At 38.6% G+C, this 25,715-nt stretch overlaps 1 protein-coding gene across 29 annotated transcripts in view; it reads left to right on the top strand.

Annotated features, from left to right (window-relative positions):
* RBFOX1 (RNA binding fox-1 homolog 1) overlaps positions 1-25,715 on the top strand; it is a 1,252,174-nt gene that overhangs the window by 393,930 nt on the left and 832,529 nt on the right. The window contains exon 1 of one of the 29 annotated variants that reach the window (XM_030482285.1): positions 14,343-14,368. The exons of the other annotated variants lie outside the window; for them this stretch is intronic. Coding sequence (XP_030338145.1) covers positions 14,358-14,368 — 11 coding nt within the window. The 5' untranslated portion in view covers positions 14,343-14,357. Of the gene's footprint in view, positions 1-14,342; positions 14,369-25,715 lie in introns of those variants that run through there. 29 annotated transcript variants of the gene reach the window in all.

Below are 25,715 nucleotides of genomic sequence, written 5' to 3'. Positions count from 1 at the left end.
TTGGAAGAAACGTTGCTGTTAGAGTTCCCATAGTTGTGGCCAGGGCTGTTTGCTGCCTCCTAGAATGCAAATTCACATTTTTCCTCTGCCTTCTGCTCCCATTTCTAAACAGTTAAAGATAACATCTTTCTTCTTATATTGTTGAGTTACATTTGGACATGCAGATGGAATGGAGGCTGTAACAGGAGATGTCGAAGTGTTTTATTTTGTTTTTAAGGTAAGGGCAGACTTCTATTGAGGACACCCTGCTAGCAAGCAACAGAGTATAGAAGAAAATAACATTTTTTTTATCTGGTGATCATTTCTGTGCTGTGTTATGCTGAAAGACCTGCTCGGCCATGCTTTGTGTTCTTCAGTAGAATGAACAGGTCTGAGGTGTATCCAGTCTAGCTGCAAATGAGGCACTGTTTTTAATGTGGGTTTTAATTTTGAATAGCTGAACACCTACAGGGTTGTCTGTAAGCATCTGCAGCTTAAAAGAAAAATGGGCAGCACAAGTCGCATATAGTTTTCTCCTATTCAAGGTATTGTAGTGGGAGATAGAATATTTCTCACATAGCTATTGGCAAATCCTGATTTTTCAGGGTTTCAGCAGTGTTGTTGAGTGTTTTATAAGTTTTCTGCATTAGGCTCTTCACTGTATTCAGTATATTTCTCTCATTGATTTAATTTTTGATGCTGAGTCCTCATTTAAAAAAAAGAGGGGGGGGGCAGAGAGGAAAGAAGTCTTGATTTCCCAGGTAAGAAGAATGTTGTAAGGCTAATGTGTACAGGTCGATGAGTGTCTATGGAGAGATTCCATTTAAGAGAAGAACAGGTTTAAGATTGGGCCTGTGGAACCCTGTTGTAGTGGGTGCTGCAAGGACAGTGATCTTGTCTAGCAAGTTGGAAACAAATCTTCTGGAGCTGGGACTCTAAGACCGATGTTTATTCATGTCAGAAAAATGCAGACAACAAACCTACTGCATTCCACTCAAGTAATTCCTTGGAGGCATCATACAGGGTACCCTATTTGAAGGCCTGGCTATTTCTGGTTCAGCAGATTGGAGGTTAATTGGATCAATGACAGAATATGCTCAGTTGCCCAAATGTAAAGGTCCATCCTGAGATGGACCTATTTTGCCCAAATTGTTAGGCATGTTCTCTTTATATTAATATATATAATACGTAAATGTGGAAAAAATACAGAGGAATTTTTAGCTGCTTTTGGAATTAGAATGATTTACTCTTTAATAGCAGTGAAAGCAGCGTGAGAGAGGAAAGACTTGAATATTTTAGTAACATAATTCTGATCTATTGGATAGAAGTTATGAAGAAGATTATATGGCTCTTTTATTTAGAATATGTTTCATCAGGGTTGTGACTGTTTCAGAAATTACAAGAAATGCATTATTCTGTGGCATATATAAAGATACTATTAAAATGGATAGTAACTTGCTTAATTAAAACAAGTTAATTGTGCAGTTATATGGATGTCATTACTGCAGTTTGGGGCTGCATTGCCTTCCTATGGTGAAAAGCAGAAGAATGATCTTATTCTGTTGTTTCATCTGTAGATGATATTTACCTGTTTTTACAAATGATTGGGTACGGAAGGACAAAGTAGTGGTTTTACATTTAGCTCTCACAGGATACTTAGTTGTTACTATTTTTTCTGACAGCCACTTCTGTGAGGGTTCAGTTTTGCATAAGCTTTCCTGGGACTGAGTTTAGCCAGCAAGCAGCCACTGCAGTGAAATTGATCTGGGGGATGTGGGGTCTGACTTATGTTGAGGGGAGGAATTGAGATCCATTATGTAAAGCTTTGAAAGTCAGCAAACTGACCTAGAACTAAAATGTGTATTGGTGAAAAGCAGTGTTTTGCATTGCTGAGCAGATAGGTTGCTAAACTGGGAACAAGCCAGAGTGTCCTTAGGGTCTGGCAGGAAGTGATAGTCTGGTTTGCACAGTGCTCAGGATGTCAGATTTGCATTTAGTGAGCTGCAGCAGGTAGTATGAGCACCAGATGGGGTAAGTTGGATATTCAAAATATCTGCTTCTTCCATTTGAGGGTAACCTGTAGGATCTGAAACAAGATTTGATGTATTTCTTCATGGTATTGGAGCAAAAAATAGACAAAAATATCTTTAGGGGACAGTTAAAAGACTGGTTTTTTTGGTTTTTTTACACTTCATATGTGGAGAAAAAGTAATTTGAAATTTTGCAATAAACTGTTTGGGATCTGGATTTTTGGCTTCTAAACCAGTTAAGTTTGTGTTATGCTGTGTGAGTTACAGTCTTACAGACTGAATATAACGCTTAAATTTGAATTGTCGATTTTCTTCCCTATGGTATTGCCATCCATTTAGTACTGCTTTCATGGTGACTTTCAGTGGGAAGTAAAGGTGTTAGCAGCAATTTGTTTCACCTGTTCGTAGTTGAACTTTCCTTGGAAAGTTTCATTAATACACTATCATGGTTTAAAAATAGAAACTCAAGAGAATTATTCCAACTCAATTAAGTAATATTATCCATCAAGAAGCTTTTCATTTTATGTTATAATTATTCCAAAGCACTTCCAACCATCCACTTTTCCATTGTGAGTTCTACACCATTTTTTATCCAAAATCATATTTCTCAGAAATTTTATGTTTGCGTGTAGATTACACGCAGTAGTCCTGTTATCCTTGTTCCTGCTCTGCTGTGGAATGACATCCCACCACCACCACCCCTCCACAACATTTAGTTTAAACTCTTAAATGAGTTTTGTCGCGCTCTCTGTGTGTAGCAGTAAAGAGCAGAGTGAAGTAGCTGGAATATCTGCAGTGCTCTGTGGATTGCAGAGCATGACATGGGTGATTTCTTCCTCCCAGTAGCTAGTGATGGGATGATTTTCAAGCGCCGATTCTGTTCAAATTATACTCAGGAAAAAAATCATTTCTCTCTCCTTTCCTTCCCCAAAAGAAGAATACGTATTCTTGACAGTATGTTGTCAGCTGGGCAGCTGTCTCTGTGGAAACAGTACCAGAAGTTGTTCTTCAGTGTTTAGCTATTGAATATTTATAGTAATTCCACCTAAACATTTGTTGATGTTTTAAATACAAAATAAATACATAAGCTTTTATTTACTGCTGCGTTAATTTAGTGACATGTTGTCAGCTTCTTTAGAAACTGGATTCCAAAGAGTTCTCAGTCAGCTGGCTAACAGAATAGAAGCTCAACTTTGAAAATAGAATTTGCCTGCTGCCTTACTGGTTTACAAATGTCTGCTGTTTATTTTGGTCATGAAATTATTAGTTTTCCTCTGGGCATGATTTTTACTTGTTGATGGTTTAGTTTTGTGTGTTTGGGTTTGTTGGGGTTTTTTGGGGTTGGTTTTTTTTTTGGGGGGGGGGGAAGGTGTATGGGTTAACATACAGTATAGCTTGAAATGAATTGGAGAATGGTGTAGGTTGGGACCTCTGGAGGTTGTCTGGTTCAACCCCACTGCCCAAGCAGGACCATCTAGAGCTTGTTGCTCTGGACCCTGTCCAGATGGTTTTTTGGTATCTCCAAGTTTACTGAAAACAATGCTGAAGGTCACTCCTAAACTCCACAATCTGGGCAACCTGTGCCAGTGCTCAGTCACCCTCACAGTGAGGAAGTGTTTCCTGATGTTCAGAGGGAACCTCCTGTATTTCAGTTCGTGTGCATCTGCCCAGGTCCTGTTACTGGGCACCACTGAAAAGAGCCTGGCTCCATTATCTTTTCATGCTGCCCACATTGATGAGATTTCCCATGAACCTTCTCCAGCCTAAGCAGTCCCAGCTTTCAGCCTTCCTTTGTGTGAGAGATACTCTAGGACCATCATCATCTTAGTAGCCCTTTGTTGGACTCTTTCCAGTAGCACCATATCTCTCTTTTGCTGGGTAGCCCAGAACTGGATACAGCACTCTGTGGTGCTGAGTAGATGAGAAGGACCACCTCACTTGACCTGCTGCCACCACTCCTTCTCATGCAGCCCAGGGTACAGTGAGCCTTCTTTGCAGCAAGGGCACACTGCTGGCAGTTCAACCTGGTGTCCACCAGACCCCCAAGGCTTTTTCTGCACAGCTGCTTTCCAGCCCGCTGGCTGCCAGCATATACTGATGCCTAGAGCCGTTCCTGCCCAGGTGTGGGACTTCGCACTTCTGTCAGCCCATTTCTCCAGCCTGTTGAGGTCACTCTGGATGGCAGCATAACCCTCTGGTGTATGAGCAACTCCTCCCAGTTTTCTGTAATCAGCACTGCACCAGCTAGTAGGAAGGAGAAAAATATCTGTTACAGCTGAACCCAGGACACCCCATTATGATGTCATTAATGAAGATGTCATGCCAATGGGATTGAGTGCACCCTCAGCAGTTTGCTGACACCACCAAGCTGTGTGGAAATGCTGGAGGAAAGGGATGCCATCCAGAGGGACCCCTGACACAGGTGAGCCAGCACAAACCTCATCAAGTTCAACAAAGGCAAGTGCAGGGTCCTGCACCTGGGTCAGGGCAATCGTAAGCACAAACACCGTCTGGGAGGAGAACGGATTGAAAGCAGCTCTGAGGAGAAGGACTTGGTTGAAGCTCTACATGGCCAGGCAGTGTGCACTCGCAGCCCAGAAACCATCTGTGTCCTGGGCTGCATCAAAAGGAGTGTGTCCAGCAGGTCGAGGGAGGAGATTCTGCTCCTTTACTCCGCTCTCATGAGACCCCACCTGCAGTACTGGGTTCAGCTCTGGGGCCTACAGCACAAGAGGGATATGGGCCTGCTTGAGCAAGTCCAGAGGAGGCCATGAAGATGCTCCAAGGGCTGGAGCCCCTCTCCTGTGAAAACAGGCTGAGAGAGTTGGGCTTGCTCAGCCTGGAGAAGAGAAGGCTTAGGGGGGACCTTATAACAATCTTCTAATACCTAAAGGGGGCCTACAGGAAATCTGGAGAGGGACTTTTTACAAGGGCATGTAGTGATAGGACAAAAGGGGAATGGTTTTAAAAGAAAGAGGGGAGATCTAGATTAGATATTAGAAAAAAGTTTTTTCACTGTTACAGTGGTGAGATACTTGCACAGGTTGCAGAGAGAGGCTGTGGCTGCTCCATCCCTGGCAGTGTTCAAGACCAGCTTGGCCAGGGCTTGGAGCAACCTGTTCTAGTGGAAGGCGTCCCTGCCTGTAGCAGGGGGGTTGGAACTGGGTGATCTGTAAGGCCCCTTCCAACCCAAACCAGTCCGTGATTTTGTGATTTGATGAAGATGTTAAACAGGACTGGACCCAGTGTTGACTCATGAAATTCAGGTACAGCTTCATGTGTAGCTCGGTGGTACTCCAGAGCTTATAGGTATTCCACAAGTTATCACCTTGCCTTTTCTTCTCATCTCTGTTACTTCCTTCAGCCTCATCCTAACTGCAAGTATGACTCTGTAGTTGGAAGGGCGTACAGTAGTAGTATTCTGTTATTTATTTCTGGCATCTTTGTAAAATGGCAAGGCGGACAGGTGCAAAAACCCATTACTAGCAAACCCATACAGATTTTACCTGAAACAGCAGTCTTTTTGTATTGCATTATTGCCAGATGGCTAAGTATACGGTAGAACAGAAGTAATAGATGTTGGGGAAATCCACCTTCGTGTGGAACAGATAGTAACATTGGCAGCCAGTCAGAAAACTCTCAGAAAGGTTGCAGCTGAAGGACACCACTGTTGGAAACACAGACGAAGATATATTCCTGAACTCAAGTAGGAAACACAGAGGGTGCATTATTGTATGGAATGATTAGATGACTGGCTAATGAGCCTTGAGGGGCAGGGAAATTGGCTACAAAAGCAATTAAATAAGCTCCTGACATTCCAGTGTACTCTGTGTAAGCACTAAACTCTTACTATGTTTAGTTGGCAAAGCAAAATAAGTACTATTTAAGCAAAAAGGCAAACTGTTACAGGAAAAATAACTGTGTTAAACAGGTTGTTCTGTCAAGTGTGTTAGTAAATGCTTTTCTTTGTCAGAAGGTGTAATAACACTGTAATACTGACATTATAAGTCACTGTCGCAGTTTCATTAGTTATTCTGGATAATCAAATCAATATTATACTGCATTAAAACTGATATGCTGCTTTAGCCTTTCTGTTGTTAGATACTTCTGTTGTTAGGTATTGACAGCATTCTTTTTTCTAACCTCTCCTTTAGGGATAAAACTTCTGTGTAGGAGTCCACATTTGAGTGTAGGAATGGTCATTTTTGCATAAAATCTGATGAACCAATGTATGATACGTGTTTCTGTAGCATAATATAACATCTCTTAAATGCACTTAGGCAGGGGGTGGGCAGTTTGGGTAAGGAGTGTAGTCAGCCTACCTATGAACCTTCTAGAGGGGGGAAGTTGACTACAAAAGCAGTTAAATCAACACTTGTGCTTTGCCAGAATAAGTTTTTAACGTATCTTTACTGATGGAAGGCTTCTGCCTTGCTTAGTGATAGGTAACTATATAGCATGAAAGGTCTCTGGGCAAGATGGAACAAAAGGTTTTCCTTCAGGCCTAGATGTTTGAATTATATTTACGCCAGTTCTTGTAACATAGAGCTTCACTATACAAAGATCTTAACCTTGTGTGGTGAGGGGAAGGAGTTTCATAGGCTTCTACGCTGACAGAGGGGAACTTCCCTACGGGCGGGAACAGAGATTAATATTTTGCTCAGGTTTCTCTTTTGAGTGTACTTTCAAATTACTTGAAGTGTTTCTTTTGTAGTCCCATGCAATGGAAGCAACAACTTTGGAATTCAGTTGTCAGGCAATTCTGCGGCAGCCTGTCAACGTCAGGTAGTGGTTTGAAAGGCAATCCTGGTGAACCCAAGTTGAAGTGCTCGTAATACTTGAAGAGCAAAACTAGGTTTTCTGGTAATATTGCTAGGAGTGACCTTCAGCATTGTTTTCAGTAAATCTCTAGCAGCCTTTTCTGAAAGTGTCACCAATTTATTTTTTCCTGATAAATGTGAGCAGCTAAAGGAGCCTTGTTTAAGAAAGTGGTAATTTGCAAGTATCTATTGCAGTTGTAACTATGTATGACAGGGAGCTGAGCTAGGTGTCTCAAGCAGTGGTTTCTCTCCTCTGTGACCAGCTGGAAGCAAAGGAATTGAGTAGCATATTTTTTTCTTTAAGAAGAATTACAAGCACTCCTTAGAAGGGTTGAGTATGTTAAATCTGCTATCAGAAAATCGTTCTTGTTCTATAAAGTGAGTGTAAAATTAATCATGTATTCATTTCTCATTTACCTCATTAAAATCGAAGGTCCCTCTATACTTAGAGTTTATGATATGTACTGCTGAACCCTTAAAATGTGCAAGTTTTGGTTTCTTAACAGGATAAGAATTCTAGATTTCTGATCTGAAAGAGCTTTATTATGAGGTGACATATCTGGCTTTAGAGACAGACGTGGAATTGGTACATCTAAAATGAATGAATAATATATAAGGACTGATACTAGCTTTGCCTCATGAGTTGGCCTTAACTATTTAGCCTCAAGCAGAAGCAAGAAACACACAAAAAAGAAAGGTTGTTAAGATAGAAAGTTAAATATTTAATATCAGTGTCTGTGCTGTACATTCTCCTTTTGTTGTATTAGTGAAAATATGTTTTGGAACTGAAGGGAAATGTTATTTGTATTACAGTAGTGGCAGAAAGGGCATATGTGATTGAGGCATCAAAGTGCTAGACTTCGTAAAAGGCATGAGAGAAAATTCCTGGGTAGGTCTTGAAATTTTCACTGTTACCGTCCATTTTCTTTTGGGTATGCTGGATCTCATTTCGGTTTTCATTTGGGATTTGTCTGTAACAACCCTTTTTTTTTTTTTCCTTAATGAGGTAGATAACCAGGTAGCAATAAGAGGTGGTTGTTTTCCCAGTAGCAGTTTTATCTTTGAAGCTTTCTGAAATTTACCCCCTCAGTTACAACGCATCGGGTGTAACACAGATCTTCTGTGCTGCCTGCTGTCATAAAAAAAAAATTGTTTTGTCAGCCTCTTGGGTACAAAAATAGCATTTAGATTTCTGTTTTCTGTGCAAAACAGGAGTTGGATGTTACACAAAGGAAGGGGCTTGGAACAGAATGGATCTTTGGGTGAAAACAGCAGAAATTGTTAGAAAAATCTAAACTTAAGTATTTTCTTCTCTTGCCCTGGAGGATAGATGTAGTTAGAGTGTAATGGTGTGTGTGAGATTTTTATTATCTGATGTTTTGGTGATGAGCGAAGTTAAAACTGTAAAGCTGTTTGCAGTTGCGCATGTTGCAGTGCGGTTGCACGTGTGTCCTGGACTAATGATCTTTCAGGCTACATGGAAGGGTAGGTAGGTGTCATTTCAAGGCGATCAGATGAAAACAAGAATTAAGTGTGGATTCAGATGTTTTGTCTTTAAAGAAGACAAAAACGTCATTACAAAGCTTAGTGTTTTTCTCTTTGGAAGATTTTAATGTTTCTAAACAATTTTTGATGTTTGCATCTATCTGCTTTCTCACAAAGATGGAGTAAGGGCTTGGCTAGCTTGCATGGACCCAGTATATTAATCTGTGTCACAGGAACCCTGCTTTACTGGGCACTCTGTCTCAGGTAAATACAGTACTTCATTTCTACAGATGTATGAGAAATTTTGTGCTAGGTTTTTCTTGTACAATCTTCCATGTGAAAAAGCTATTTTAAAGATATTCTGGAAGTAAGCTTTACCTCATCCCCCTGCGTCTTGTTTCACCGGGTTTCGAAGTATTTTTGGTGATTGAAAGAAGCAGGGATGCCCTGATCACAGCTATGTCTGGCTTTAGATTCAAGCCAGAAATCTACATCTAATTCTGCTGGTGTTTTAAATGAGAGGCAGTTATATGTAGGTACATGTGTGTGTATTTATATGTGTTCACACTATTTTTCTTCTTTATTCAGAACTTGGGGGGGAAAAAAAGTGTGTGGAAACTGAATGCTACCAACTGTAGTTGAATAATCACTTCAAAAAATGATTAAAGAAACAAGAAATATGGAGAGGGACTTTTTACAAAGGCAGGTAGTGACAGGTCAAGGAGGAATGGCTTTACGCTAACAGAGGGGTGATTAGATTAAATCTTAGGAAAAAATTCTTCATTATGAGGGTGGTGAGACACTGGAACAAGTTGCCCAGAGAAGCTGTGGCTGCCTCATCACTGGAAGTGTTCAAGGCCAGGCTGGACTGGGTTTGGAGCAACCTGGTCTAGTGTGAGGTGTCCCTGCCCCATGGCAGGGGTTGGAACTAGATGATCTTTAAGGACCCTTCTGACTCAAACTGATCTATGATTCTTCTATTTGTTTAAGAAGAAAAATGTAGCCCCAAAGTTTGGAAAGGTGAATAGTATGGGAGCTAAAACTGCTGCAGTACTTGCTTCCTGGGGCTGAATAGTCAATTCCAGTATTTCTGGTGCTGCTAGTAGGCTTGGCAAGCTGATACTGTGTAAAACTCAAAAAATGTGGTGTGATTTCACTGAGCTTCTTGCAACACTGTTGCTAGTAAGGAGAGCTGTTTTTAGGTTGCTGTTTCTTGAGAGAGAACTGATCAACAGCCTTAGGCAGGCATTGTAGGCAAGAGTGGTAAAAGAAACGAATAAGGAGCTTGAGGAAGACTAAATGAATTTAACTTCTAATTGTTTGCTGAATACATGGTTAAGGTTTTTAAGAAAGCCAGTTAATCAACCACCCTGAAGAGAATGATAAACTAGGAAGGTTAGAATTATATTTTGGATTATATAGCATGTAGAATATATTTTTATAATTTTTAAAATATACAATCCCTTTGGAAGTGTAAGAAATATGCTGTGACTTCAGTTATCTTCCCTATTTTCTTACCTGGTGTATATGAACTATAATATAAAATATTAAAACCTGAAGGTATTGCTCATTTTAAGCCTGAAAAGAACAGGATGTAAGGAAGTCTGGCTGAGCTGTCCCTCGCACAACCTCCTTCATAACTTCTCTAGCTACATTCACAAAGTCATAGTAAGAGCGTGGGCTGATCCTCACACATGTGCAGCACAGAAACAGAAGCTGAGCATTCCATTTCCTTTTGTACACTGGAATAGAGAGGGTCAGTGTTAAAGTAGGATATCTGAAGAGTTTTGTTTGCTCTTGATTGTGGACTTGGCAAGTGGAACATAGAGCCAAACCTGCTCTTTTCTGAACACTAGTGGAAGAGGAAACTGCAAGACTAACCTTCAAATGTTCTGACTCTAAGCCAGTGTAAAACTGCCTGTAGTTTCTCAGACACTAGTGAAGCTACATTGGCTAACACCATCTGAAGAGGCAGGTTGGTGGTCTGTAGCCAAAGACGTTCTGGAGCTAGCTTTCTAATGTCAGTACTGCTTCTGCTCCAGTGCACATCTTCAAGTACAGCACCAAGATACAATAAAAGCATGCTTTTAAATGTGGAAATTTTTACTTTTTACAATGATATTTCTTGGAAGTGACAGCTTACTTGTGCAGTGACTTCCAGTGTGGTTAAGAACTCTGAGACCCTGGTTTAGGGTTGAATGGAGTGCTGAAGTGCTTCACTGAATCAGGACCTCATCTGGGTTCTCCCAAGCTAAAGCAGTGAACAGGAACAACAGCTGAGTGAGTATGAGCGTAAATTTGTATGCGTTTTATCTGTTCTTCTCTGCAAGAGTTCAGGAAAGTAGGGCAGTGTAATGTGAGGAGTCAGGCACTCTGAGCACAAGTGCTTTTGCATTTTGTTGATTGTTTACATCAAGAAAAGCTAGAGATAAAAATAATGCTAGATGATAAGCATGCTCCTTTAGAGTTTACAAATCTTTGTGCAGTATTTTCAAAATAAAAGAAAATGTGCATCAAGGATCTTCTTATGGTTTGGGTAATGATTAAGTACAGATAGGATATTTTATCAGTTTGTAGTTAATAATTTTGTGTAAAGCTGTTGTTTGTTTTCTGGAGCAATCAAAAACCCTGGAAGCCTTACAACATCAAATTATACAACTCCCTTTCCCACCAACCCAGTTACAGTGGATTGTGTTAGAAAGTAAATGAGATTGCAAAGTAATGGTGGTACAGGATATCTTCTGATGCTATTTGTGCTTTGGTTTAAATACATAAGTTATTTACAAGTTTAGTGTTGTAGATTAACATGTGTGATGAGTTACTTTATGTAGAAAAGATGACATTCCAGACCAATAACCTAACAAATAGTAGAGAAATCATGATTAAACTAACACATTTCAATCTTTAAATGCTAATAATGTACTTTCAAAGACTCAGAGGAAGCCTATGTAATTAGAACATTGGAAGTATGAATTTAAGTATCTTCTACCCAATTTTCCTGTTATGCTTGTGTTAAATTAGAGTAACTCTGTGGAGAGGTGTATCTTATAAGATATCCATCAGGAGATGGATCTGAAGGACAGGGGGTTTTTTCTTGTACAAGTATTTACTGGATAGAGGTCACATTAATATAATTACAGAGAATTTGTCATAAAACCTGGTATTTTCTTTAGAATAAAATATTTGTGTCCCACAGCTACAAAAGTGGAGAGCAAAAAGTTTCAAATATTTTAAAGAAAATCAGTTCTGAGATTACAGATAAATGTATGTAATAGTAGGGGTACAGATCCTCCTGATTATTAGTCAGGTGAAGTCAGAAGCAAGTCTCCTAGTAGAGTGCTCTTTTATGATTATTATCTTTTTTTTCCCCGCTTGTTTGCTTTGAAGTACTTCCTGTAGCTAACATACCAAAATTAAAATGTATCAGCACCGTACGGTAATAGGCTCATTGTCTAAATAATGTGTGTTTCATAGGTGCAGTTGACTTAAAGATCACTTCTTGCCACTTGGAGGGCATTTAACTGTAATTTTAGAGTTGAAGATATATACAATAATTTGATGGTAGAATAAAAAGAAGATTGTTATGCAGTGGGTATAACATTATAAAGATTTCCCCTTGTGTTTGCTGATGAAGGACAATTTAGTTCTCAGGGAATTGATTCTCCAAATTTCTGGCATAAATGATTATGTGCTGTACATAATCCCCTCAGTGTTTATTGCCTTACTATCAAATTCTCTGTGATGGAGCTCCACAAAACAGAAGTTTAGTTGGCGGGTTCGGTCTGAACAATAGATATTCAGGTGAGGGAACAGTTGCTTTTTAAGCATATAAAATAACTGGGGCATATTGTTCTATACACTTTTTGTTTTTGTCTTTTTCTTTGAAACTTTGTTTAGAGTCTTGCTAGCTGAGGACCCAGATCCCTTCTCTTTTTTAACAAGCTTAGGGTTAATAACTATGCTTTCTATGCTACAGCCTGTAGTTTCCTTTTGAAGTAGGTCTTAAGTTAATTACAATTATAAAATTGTCATAAGTAGAACTTCTCTTAATTTTCTTTCTTTTTTGGTTTTTTTTTGGGGTTTTTTGTTTTTCCTTCCCCCAGTTAGATTTAGACCCGAGTTCTTCCACTGATCCCAATTTTTCATGCAGATCTATGACTAATACTCTTGGAAAAACATCCATAAAAGGTTTAGGTCCCTGAACTGTGATACAGACAGACTCAAAGCATCTTAGTCTCAGGCTTCCAGATTTTACTTTAAAAAATAAGGATTATCTTAACTCTCCTGTGGTGCCTAAAATTGTCTCTCTGGGCATACTGAGAAGTTGCCACATTTTTAACATGTGTATGAATTTTATCATAGAATCGTAGCATAGTTTGGGTTGAAAGGGACCTTTAAGGGTCATCTAGTCCAACCTCAACCCCAGTGATTTTACATCTGTGCGCAGCTGGGAACAAAAATCTAGGCCTTTTTTAAGTAAATCCTAAGGTAATGGAGATTGGGGTAGAATTTTCTGCGTACAAAATGTAACTAAATTATTGGTTTTCTCAGAAACTCTCACCTCCAGGAGTGTTTTGGCGTGTTCTTTTTCTCTATATCTGGCTGGAAGAGATGGATGTGATTTTGCAGTCCTTGTTCTTAGTGCAGCCAAATGGTTTGAATATTTGTCCAGGGAGTGGATGGAAGGTGTACCAACCTTTCGCTGGGGGAAAAATGTTAAACTCTCATCGTAATTCCCCACAGAGACATGCTAAATCATATAGGCTCCTGGTAGTCAAGGTGGTGCACTCCCCTTCTCCTGTCGAAGCCGTGTCAGCTTAGCTTGGATTACTGCTGTTTGGGTTTTTGAGGGTGTGTGTGTGTTTCATTTTGTATGAAAGTGCTGGAAGAAGTATAACTTTGTGGAGTTGCTAGCATGTCTTGTAGGACAGACAAGAGTGTTGGTCCCTTTTCTCAGGATAAATCTGTGCAGTATCTGATGATTTTATTCAAAATATAAGATGGCAACTAGAACAGTGGTACTCTGGCTGTTGTTTGTACCGTCTTTGTCTTTCACAGTGACTCTTGATCACACCTCTCTTCTTTTCTAGCCAAGTAGAACACTGTAATAAGAAAAGTGGCAAATATTTTCCTAGAATAGGTACGTAGCTAGGAGCTGTCTCCTGGAAGGCTATAGGTAGAATTCTTTATTTTTGCATCTTGAGCAGAGAAGGGAATTCAACCTGGATTTCTTAGTTACTGGGTGTGTGCTCTAACCACTATACTGATGTCCAGTTTGGGGGGAAAGTGGGAACAAGAGTGCTTGGGTTTTCAAAGCCTCAGAGAATCTGTAGCCACTGTCATTTGGGGGAAAAATGTACATCAGAGAATGCGAAGCTGTAGTAATATCTCTGTAGATGTTCAGAAATCAGAAAGGGATTTGTCAGTAGACAAATACATGACAAATTTTAATAGAAATATGTATTTTTGTATATAATCTATATGTAGAAAGAACTACATCATTAGAAACCCTTGTTGCTAAATACTGGAAATGGAAGGAGTCGCATTACCTTTTATGTTTCTTAATCTGGCTTGTACCAGTAGATATGAAAGTTGTGAATGACTGTGCGTGCTGCAATTGCATGTACTTTATTACTTTTCTTCAATCTGTCATTAGTGAATGACAGGAGGACAGACTGAATTCAGCCTTCAAAATTATTGTATATAAGGGGGGGAGGAGGATAGGGGAGAGACAGAAATCTGTGTACTCCATAATAGATGTTCATGGTTTTCAATGTTTTGTAATTCCCTTTTGACTCAGTCATCTATAGCAGTTGTATAAATTACTTCTAATGATGCAGTGTTGCTGAAGAATTTTGTTTTTACTTTGCAGTGTGTCATTATTGGCTCAGAGGAAAAAACCCTGTATTGTTTGGTCAGTATAAAGGACATTTAAGAAAAGGAGAGTAAATTAAAATCAAAAGAGAGAAGGGAATTCAAACCTTTGCCACAGATGTTTTCTTCAGAAAGGAAATATAAATTGTCGCTTTGCAAAGTGAACTAAATGGAACATCTGTAAGTTCTTGTTTTCATTCTTCAAGACTTGATTCTCTTCTGTTTCTACTAGTCTTAGAGACACATGTTCATCTTGATCCTGCTTCCATTGCCTGTTAATTTCAACAGTGCTGGACAAAGCCTTTTGTGAGAGGAAAAGAAAACCCAACTTAGTTTAGATCATCATCATCACTACATCTTGACTTGCTTTAAAAAGCTACTGGACAGTACAGATCGGGCAGCAGTTGCTAGTGGAAACATTGGTGTGATTTGAATGTCAATGTGAGGTTGCAATGCACAGACAACCTGTTGTGGTTTTTTGGTTTGTTTGGTTGGTTTTTTTTTTTTAATAAGAGGGAAGAAAGTAAGAAATGTAAAAGAAAAGGTGATTTAATAATTTTTGTATTATTGGTAGTGTACAATAAATAAACCTTGATTAGCTGTGGTTACTCAGGTTTATATTAAAGAGTCTCAAAGATGCAGTCCAGAAAGAGAGGAAAGAGCTTATAGTGATCAAATCTGGCCTTTATTCTTTTGATTCTGAAGTAATTTGAGCTTCTCAGGATAATTTGTTTAGCTCTTGAGTAATTACAACAGATTCATCAGGTTTCTCTGCTCTCTTTGACGGCATCTATTATACAGCTGCCAGTGGTGAGGAGTTACAACTGTCAGTGGTGAGGAATTTTGTGTGTTGTGTGTTCATCTGGACTAGGTCTCAGGCTCAGTTTAATGGTTAAAGGACATGATTCTATGGAACCTGTTTTTAAAAGCTTGCCATTTCTTTTTCTTAGTGCTTTTGTCAAGGAAACCAGATCTTAGATTTTAAGAATCAAAAATGACCGCATAGAAAAACTCAGACACAAATGTCATAGTGACATGGTTGTAGAGTAGAATGTAACTGAAATTGTAGCCAAAATACCTTGCATCAATGAATAAATGCAAAGAAATGGATCTGTAACTGCATACACAGGTCACATAAATGACTGATTAATTTGGGACTGCCAACTGCAGAACAAATCAGAAATACAATCTGGAAGAAAACCGCAGACAAATTCTGCAATGGCAATGTTGGATCACTTTGTAATATGAAGACATAAGATTTTCTTTTTTATTTTTTCTTCCTTTTTTCCTGTCTTTTACCATTGAACTTCAAAACCAGATAATTATATTTTGTAACCATCCTGCACTGCATAGATGATGTGGTGTGATGGCAGAACTGTGATGGCAGAACAGCACTGTCTGCCCTGGTAAGCAGTGTTAGCGCCAGAATAAACGGCTGTGAAGAGAGAAATGTGAGGATGGAGAGCAAGCCTCCAGCTCTTCCACTCTTGCCCAATTAATTCTCTTTAACCAGGGAAGAAACTGATACTGGGTTAGCTCCAGCTTAGGTCATTGTCATTTCTGACTCGGTGCTGATACCACACCTTGCCAATGCAAAGCCAGTGGTACGGGAGAAAGGATAGCAGTTGAATGCTGGCAGAATGAAAACCAGAGGGCACTGTTTGTGGTAGTTGCTTGGAAATATGGCAGCACTTTCTCCCAAGCCCAGAAATAATGAGGACAGAGGGTGTTGATGCTTTTCTGTCCATGCTGTGTCTCTGCCTGAGAGGGAAAAAACTCCAGGAGTCCCTAAATTCTCTTTTTAACTAGAGGCTAAAATACTTTTTTCACAACACCATTAAAAAGCAAGCAAATATTACCAGCTCCCTTGTCTTGTAGGTGGAGTGTAGCACAGTTGTTTTTGAAGGATCTAGAAATAGATCCCTGACCCCTGCACAGCAGACCTGAATCTCATACACAAGCCGCAGGAGGGATGTGCTGCATCAGTAATATGTTTGGCTGTATTGCCTCTAATTTCCATCCAGAGATCCCATCCAAGGCAGGAATCATAACTGTTAATATTTAGCTGCTGTCTAGTTACATTAGCCACTTGCAAAAATTGTTTCATGGTTCCATCTTGCTGATTTTCGTCACAGTGAATGAAGAATGCTGTCACTTATTTATGCCTTGTCTTTGAGCAGTTGAGGTCTGTGCAGTGACCGTAAAGATACTGAATTTAAACCTTGTTAATCACAATGTTTGTTGTCCATATGGTTCTGCTTTGTACAGTCAGGTTTATTTTATTCAGTGCCACTTCCTACATTTTCTTCTTAGTTCTAATGTAGAAAAAACTGTAACATTGTGTTGTAGAACAAAACATGCAACCTTAGGCTGATATTCAGCTTTTATTATTTAATCTTTTCTCCTTCATTTGGATTTGAAGGTCTTTCTGTTCCTGTTATTTCTGTAACAGGGAAAAAAACCCCAAAACCCAGTTGTATTTTTCTAGAACTTGCAATATTAATTCAGGAAACATTTTTATTTGAAAACATTTTACTTAATGTTATGCTTTATATTTTGTTAAAAGCACTTAAAACTTTTTTAAAAATAAAAAGCCTTCTCTGCCTACAACTAAAACAACAAAGCATTTTTTTCAGCATCTAAAATGTTGCTTTTATTATTACTTGACCTGTGCTGACCATGCACGCAGTACCTGACAGGGATGGAGTGTATCTGTATATGCCACATACTTTTTTTTTTTTTTATATAGTGACTAATTCCTTGCTAAGTTTCTTTGTGTCAGTTTTATTGTTTAATAGTGGAGGTACAGGGGAGGAATCCTTCTCTTCTAAAATAAATACATCGGGTGGCTACAGAGTGGTCACGAATGTTAATATTTCTGTTGTGATAATGATGATAATGATTTTTTTTTTTGCTAACAGGGAGGCTTAAATTTTCCTTCCCTTCATAGTATCAATGTGACTCTTATGGAACAGTCAGTAGATCATTAAAAAAGAGATAGGCATATCCCATGCAGGATGTATAATTTTAGGCCATAATGCTATACAGCTGAGAGTCAAATCAGTTTTTCCTTCTGATACTTGGTCTTCTAAAACATTTAACAGCCAGCAGAGAAATCTTAGAAATTTTTTTTTTTTTACATCTTGATCAGTAATACAATACAGGCTAGTTCAGTTAATTTGACATAATATTGTTAGCACTCTCCTTTAGTACTAAATTAATACTTTAGGCATGTTTAAATTCAATATTTTCCCTTCAATATGTTATACATGTTAAAAATGTAAGTTACTAGTTTGAATTCTGGCAAGATATGACAGTAGTTTCTGGCTGAAAGATGGCAGCTTGGTCACTGTTTTGGGTCTGGTCAGAAGGTACACATGCTGATGCTCGCTGCTGGCAGTTTCTGTTAAAAGTGGAGGTTGTTGAACAGTCTTACTCTAATGCATATCCCCCTCTAATTTTAGGAAAATGGTATATTGTCAGGGCACAGTAGGGAACTCTGCATCACCACAGCTAGCACCATACCTAGTCTGTGAATAAACTGACTTCATAATCTTCTGCTATTGATCCATCAGCTTTCATGCAAGCTCTAAATTCATCCTTAAAAAATAATTAGCTCCGGTGTCTTGGCAGAATTCCAAGTAGGCAATTACATTCTGCCTGCTTAAAAATACCCCCTGTAGTTACAATTGGATAACTTATAGTGACAGATGACTGTGTGTTTTGTGATATGTTTTCGGTGTGGCTTTTTACCCGTGTGAAGTCTGCTGTAATGCTGCAAATACCTGGCACTGCAAGAACCTATTGACCAGGATGGCTTTTAGCATGACAAAGAGAAGTGTCTGTGGTAAATATTTCCCCAATATTTTGAAGACAAAAGAGGAAAGGTTTACATGTTCTTTTCACGCTTCAAAATTCTGAAGGCAGTATCTGTAATGGGCCATTAGGACTATTTGCATTAATACATAAGAGAAAAACAGAACTGAACCTCACCTGTATGTAGAACTCGCTGTTAAATATGGACCCAGGACTGACATTTTAAATAGATTGAGAAAACAGAGAGAAGATAATGATTTTGTTTGTTGACTGTAGTACTTTGGGTTCGATTTGATGTTGGATTATTTCAGAAACATTGTATAATAGAAGAAAAAAAAATGTAATGAAATATATATTAGCTTACACATCTCTTTCCAAGGGTTGTAAAAAACTGAAAACTTGTATTTTCTTTTTGTTTTTCTTTTTTGTTAGAGAAAATGCAACTTGTAGCATCTAATTAACTTGTACCTGGTATTAAATAGTTAGAAAAGACCAGGAGAGAATTTGGATTTATAGATATGTGATGAAACACTTGATTATTAAAAAAAATATAAATCCTTAAATAGGGGGAGATGAAACTTCCACCTCCTTCCCCAGTTGAAGACCAAATCTCCATTTTGATAAAATCATCTGACTGAACATAATTTTCTGAGTATTTAAATTTTGTGCTCTTCATGTTGGTGAAAGAGGTGGAAGGGAGTTTTCACATTTCATGGGCTTGCTCTTTGTTACTGATATGGATACTCAAAAGGGCAGACATGGCCTGGACATCAAGTCCTTGCAGTTATACACTGTCAGTAGAGCATTTTAGGAGAACAAGATAGGAACAAATAAAATGGTTAGCGGCCAGTGTGAGGGCTTTTCTCCCTTTGTCTCCTGGTAATGGAAGAATAAGCCTATTTTTAGGAGTTCCCTTTATGAAGTGCAAGTGTGGCATCTCTGACAGGAGTGGCAGAGTTAGCAAACCTTGCAAATTAAATGTGAAGCACTAATAATTCTAGTCTTCTAGCTCAGCAGTTTGAGAATTTAGCATCAGTCCTTTCCTTGTCATGGAATAGACTTAAAAATGAATACTTTAAAACAAAACAAAAACCAACCAAACAAAAAGTTTCTTCTTCATTCTTCTAAAAGCAGAGTTTTTAGGAGATTACAGTAGAATTTTTAGGCAGTTCTTGTTTCATATCTGTGTCTCTTCTGTCTGAAATACAGGGATCAACATTACAGTTATTTTACAGGGACTTGGGCAGTTTCACACTTCATGAAGAGAATAAAATAAATAATCTTATTGCTCTTGTTAAGTATGACAGTTGGGAATATTCAGCTGAACGAGGGAGACATTTTCTGTTCAAAAGTTTAATCTTCCCTTGGACAAGGTTGTGGTTGTATAAGCTCTTAGAAGGAAACTTCAGTACAATATTGAGAATAAGATGAGAATTGAGAATTAAGAATAGCTCAGATGGTGAAGTATGTTTAGTGATTTAGTTATTGCCTTTGTCTTTTCTTTTTCAGTTCTCTTTGTTTTGTCCTGTCTTTAAGCAGTAAAACCTGGCTGGCTGGAAATTGTAGAGGCATTTCTATCACATAGCATCTATTTGCATATTGAGTATTATTTAGGAAATTATCAGAATAGCTGCTTTTTATTTCTGATGTGGGTCTTCAGTATAACTTCCTATGTACTTTAAAAAAGCAAACACGGAGAATATGCACTCATTCAAGAGTTTCATCCCAAGTAGTTTTACTTTTTTTGCACTATAGCATTATGCGTGCTTTTATAATGTAATTAACACCACCTCCATTTAGCATAACTGGGGCAGCTTTAATAGTGTGATTTAGCGATTTAATGCCATATAATAGTAATTCATTTGTTTTGGATTTTAAGTAACAATTTTTGTGTTTTTCCTTTTCTGAACATATGTCTAATCATTCCAAGTTAAGCAGCAAAAAAAAAAACCTGAAGCCAGTTTTGGGTTTGATACAGTTTTCTTTTTGCAAGGTGTGATTTATTAGGCTTTTTCTGTCCATAGTAATGTCTTTGATTTCATTTCACTTTCATTTCAAGATAGTGAAAGTTGTAGTTATCCCTTGCTATGGGTATTTTGTGTTGTCTTGATCTTACACTGGACCTAAAATAGCTTAACCTATGTGTATGTAGCCATTTTCTCTCTTGGCATTTTTGCTCTGTCAGTTTTCTGTTTCTTTGGACATCTTTCAGTAAATTTGCCCTGTGTAGAGAGCTCTCCTACTACATTATAGATTTTGGGTCAAATTTGAAGGACAGCAATTAGAAACATATTGCTTTAATGGCATCTTTAAAATTACTGAGAAGCCATTGAAAAACAACAGAGGCAAAATTCTTCTTTGTGCCATTTATTTGCAAAATCACATTTCAGTATTGGACCCTATAAGTAAGGTAATAAATAAGTTTCTGTAATCTCCGGGTTTTGCAGTGACTTTTGGAAAGGATTAATACTGGCTTGATTTGCAGACTTCAGCTTGAAATACAGGTCCTCATAAGGAAGAATAAAAGACTGGAAAGAGCCTACATTTGTAGAAAAGTAGGAAATTCTTACTGAAGATACTGAGACATTGAATCTGGTGCTAACCAGCAATGCTAATTTCAAGATAGTTTCTCTCTCTACTTTGGGAAGGTTAAGATGTCTATAGTCTTCAATAAGCATAGTGTTTGTTCTCTGTAAGCTGAGAAATTTTTTTTCTGCTGCATTGGAACCAAGATGATACTTTCCTCAATGTAAGTAGTACTTATTGCATATTAAGCTCACAGTGTATTTCTCCCTATAAAGTTTTATTTGCTGCAGTATTAATGTGCTATAAACTCCCGTTAACTGTCACTCATTCTGTGTAGTGTCCAGACTGCTCAAAAAAGCTGCAGAACTCGGAGTATCTTAAGAATCCCTTTCTTTCTTTCTTAACAAGATCAAATTGTCCTCAATATCGTGTGCTTTGAGAAATTAAGATCTCTTATTTCACATTATTTCAAGCTGGATCATACCACAAAGCATTTTTCTGCTTGCTATCATTAAATGAATTATTTCTTCACTGTAAGTTTCAAGTTATGCTTTGCCAAGGCAGAATGTGTGATACCAGCTTTGGAAGCCATACAGTCTATGGCATCTGTAAGTCTGCCACTTAGCGATACCTGTTACTACTTCAGCAGTATGCGTTTGACATGATAGTTGTCTTGGAGGCAGCTGGAGAGGGGCACCACAGGAAAGTACTGACGGATAGAGGTTGAAAACTCTTTATTCCTGATTTGCAAGGACCGTAGTGCTTTACATATGCTAGTGATGGTTGCACGCTTATCTTTAATACAGAAGAGGGTTTTTGACAGCACAACAATCACTAATCTGTGGATTCTTAACTATGGTCTCTACTACTTTATTGCTGCTTCTCATTTCCTGGGTACCTCAGAGACATTACTTCTTGCAGTGAAGGATGTGAGTGGGCTGTGGTTTTCTTGTCATTTATTGTTCTTCTGGAATAGACTTGGAGCATACTGATGACCATGTTCCCATTCTGATACAGCAAGATGCATGCATACATACTGTGGGACCTATTTTGATTACATCATTCAGAAGAAGCATAGTTATTACTGGTTTAGTACTTGTTAAGATTGAGTTTGGATTGGTGAAATACTGACTAGCTACTCCTGTTATCAAACCTCTGAGCTGTGGGAGCTCACTTCGACTTTAGGGATTGATTCAGAGTGGAAGAGGCATTCGAGCACCATGAGTTTTCCAGAGAACCTTTGCTTCTACTGAACCTCCAGTTTGAAAGTCAATAAGGTCCTGAAGTAATACATTAATTGCACACATCCTATTGAAAAGTTGGGTAGCCATTGTGACATGCCCATCTTAGTGAACTAGATATGGCTTGCACCTAACAGTAAATGTGAACTAGAAATTTCAGCTCCTAAGACAACACTCACCCATATAGATGGATCAAATTCATGTTAGATCTTGAGACAACATTGTTTAAAATATAAGTCCTTACCAGCCATATGTTTGGTTTTCTTTTTGCTTGTGCCAGTATAAATTCACAGTAACTCCACCGAAGCAAGTGAAGTTCCTACTGGTGCAAAAATAGACAAAGTGAGAAACATCTGGAGTCTGAGACTTTTTAGGTAAACCCTTCTGGAGAAATCACAAGAGTCGCTTACATAATGGAAACATCCTATAATTTTTACTGTGCCTTTTTCCCTTGTTGCCACGTATTTCTGTTGCCAGGGTAACCAATCATGAATTGTTCATAGTAAGTGACCTTGTCATTGCTTTTGTATATGCCATGAGTTATTGTGCAGAGGATATTTATAGAATTACAGAGGTGATTGTGACTGCCTGAAGACAAGCGGGTTTTGTTTCATTTAATTTTTTTTTTTTCTTTTTTCTGTAGAATAGGAGGCTAAAAACTCTACAAGAGGAAAATGCTAACATTTGTCTGCAGAATAAATCTTGCTGTTATTCAGACAGGGACAAATACAGCTAATAAATCACAAGACAGCTGCATGAAAGTGGTCAGCTCAGCCTCATGTTTGCAGTGTTTTCATCTGATATTCTTCTGGACTTAGCTTAGATATATTCGTATTTCCTGTTCTGTGATAGATATTTTTAGAGGTGCCAGAACTTTTTAAGGCTATATCAGAAAGTATAAGTGATGCACACTTTAAAAAGACAAAACAACAAACCCGCACACACACCCCACCCTCAAAACAAAAGCAAGCAGCAAAACCAACAAACTTGTTTATTCAACCATTCTGAATGTCAGGAACTACTGCTTATTCCCTTTGTCCTGATATTCTGTGCAGAAGTCAGTTGAAAATAAAACTACCAGCATTGTAAGTAGAGTGATATTGAAGTGATAAATGACACATGCTAGTTCGAATAGGAAAGTACTATAAAGAGTGTCTGAGAGCCATGAAAGGCTTCCTGGCCATTTTGGGCTCTCCAAAAGGAAAAAAAAAAAAAAAAAAAGCTTTCACTACATAATCACTCTGGTAATTGTCTTCAAAGTTGTGATTTGTAATTATTATTTTCTACCTAGGAAAAGGTGTGGTAAGATTGTTGGGGTTTGCGGTATAATTGTGACGTAAGGATGAAGTTCATGTTTGCTATATAGTTACAATTGTGGTGCAGCTAGGTGTTAGAGCTCTGTCTGTCTGCGCACACGTAGTCGTCATCATTTCACTGCGTGGTCCAGGAATCCCCCAGCTGGTCTCCATGCAGAGGAAGCAGTGGCTGGCTGGAGACAGTGTCTGGGCTGGAGACAGGTGATTGCAGCATGCCTAACAGGAATTGTTGGAGAAGCAGAGGGGTCCAGGACAGAGGGGGACAGATGCACCACCACACAGATGCAGGAATGGTTCTGAAGGTAAGTTATGGTGTCTAGGAGATGTTTTGTATGTAGTTTAAGATAACTAATATCAGTAGGTCATTCAAATGCTGTAATACTCCTGTTGGACCACAGGCCAGCCGGACTGTGAGAATTCAACAAAAAAATAGCTCAGGCTATCTCACCTGATCAGCTGAAGATGCCACTGCAAGGACCCTTGTGATGGAGATACCTTTTCGCAACTGAGTAGCCACTGACCATTCTGTTTCACATAGTTATTTCCCCACATGAACACTATGCAAAAGATTCTAATATATTAATTATTATTGGGTGCTGCTTTTAAGCAAACGGTGCACCTGTGAGCGTCTTTGTAGCAAAAGAAGCAGGCTTATTTCCATTTAGCAGCCAGCTGGAACTTCATGATCGACTAATGATGTCTTGAAACATCTGTCATACCTCTGGAATTACCCATTGATAACAAAATGGATACATTTTATGAATTGCATATTGAGTTAACTTCAGTTGTGTAGTCGCACAGCACTGAGTTCATCAGTAGAAGAGCTCTTACTCAGTATTTTATATAATGCAAGAAAGCAATAAGCAAAAGTAGAGAGGAGGTTGCCCTGTGATTTTTGTATGCTAAACATCAAGTGCTGAATTGGACTAAATGGCATAGCAGTGCAACACCCGAGCCATTTAGACTGTCAGTTTGAAATTGCTGGGAATGGTAATCTCGTGGGAGGGATAAGCAGTCGAATGCACCCTCCCATTCATTATCCACTTACAACGTTCTTTTCCCCTCCCTGTGTCATAGGTATTTTGTTCTAAGACTAAGCATAGCAGCCTGACACTGAATAAGTATATATAATGAGGTAACACTTTGTTTTGTATGTAGTTCCACTTAATTTGCCATCAACCTTTTCTTAATTTTGTTCAAATACTACTATGCTTATGTTTAGTGCACCAGATGATTCTGTTTTCATTCTTCTACAATTCATTGCTTCCTGAAGGTCTGGACCTTGGTGTACATATAGCTACAGCTACCGTAAGTTAAATAAGTATTGGATCTTTGGAGAGAATGATCTAGGATTTTATCATTATTTTGCCTAAGTGGGGATAAGGACAGGTGACAGACACCAGGTACTTTGGCCCTTAGACTTCTGGCTTTACAAAGGTACTTGCAAGTAGTATCAATTCTGTAGAGTTTCTTTGCATCCATCTGGGCATTGTCTTACCTTTAATTTGTGCTCCTGCTAACTTGGAAACACCACTTATTTTGCTCCACGTTTCTTCTTGTGTGAAGAATAAAAGTAATTCATAAGATCTTTTGGTTTGTTTTCGGCAGGATTGCAGCTCGCTCTTGGAATTACTTTTACTTGCCTTGTATGCTTGCATGTCCTGAATGAACTTTAATGTGAGCAAGTTAGCATTTTGTTGCCATCCAGTGGAATAAGTTGTCTTGTTCATGTTTGAGTGCCTTAAATAAGGCTTAAATATCGCATTAACACTCTTCTGTGAATGGTTGTCCTGGGTTTGAGAAAACCATTTATTACCTATTTGCTTGAGGGATTTCCTCAAACTGCAGTGGTCGGAAACATTATGTTAAATGAGATAATGTGTAGAAGAGATCTGCATATATGGGTAGGGTTCTGGATGCAATGAAAAAACCCACAGGGCATCAGCTGCTCCCACTGTGTGTGGGAAAAGTTCCTTTTTATACATAAACATGTTGATCTGGGTAGACTGTATTTTTGTGGTTACATAACATGCCTAGATCTCAGTGTGGAGAGCACACTGAGCCATCTGGACATTGGAAGAAGTCTGTCTATACAGTTATTAAGGCTTAGTCCAGAACTGCAATATAGGGAAGTACTTAAAAGTTAGACAGTTGGTTCACTTGGTGATGGCAGCTCCCAGTGATTCTGACTACAGGAAAGATCATCGCTCATGGAATCAAATAGCTGATCAAATAGCTCACCAGTGGGTGCTTTAAGGAGGTGGAATGAAAGTAAATAGCAATTGCAGCTTTACTGTGGGGCTGCAAAGCATAAATACAGTGACAAAAAATGTCATCAGTCATTGTGTGTGTGACTTTACAATCCAGGACTATAGAATACATTAAATTTTCTTAGTAACTGCTAGAAGTTAGTAAGGCTACAGTTAAGTGAAATTGATCAGATCTGCAGATCAGTGTTGTTTATTGATGTGGTTGGGTCAGGACCTTTTCTCATCTTTTCATTCTTCATAGGCTGTTCAATAGCTCTTCCATTTCCTATTCAGGCTCTACGGAAAATTAGGGTCTGCTCTGTAACTGAGATTTGTAAATGGAACTGCAGTGCTGATGGCACTTTTTGTTGTTTTTTTT

Source organism: Strigops habroptila, chromosome 4 (genome assembly GCF_004027225.2).
Source record: "Strigops habroptila isolate Jane chromosome 4, bStrHab1.2.pri, whole genome shotgun sequence".
In the NCBI taxonomy this organism is placed as follows: Eukaryota; Metazoa; Chordata; class Aves; order Psittaciformes; family Psittacidae; genus Strigops; species Strigops habroptila.
The sequence above is the reverse complement of the archived record's forward strand: the minus strand, read 5'-3'. Positions and strand labels throughout refer to the sequence as shown.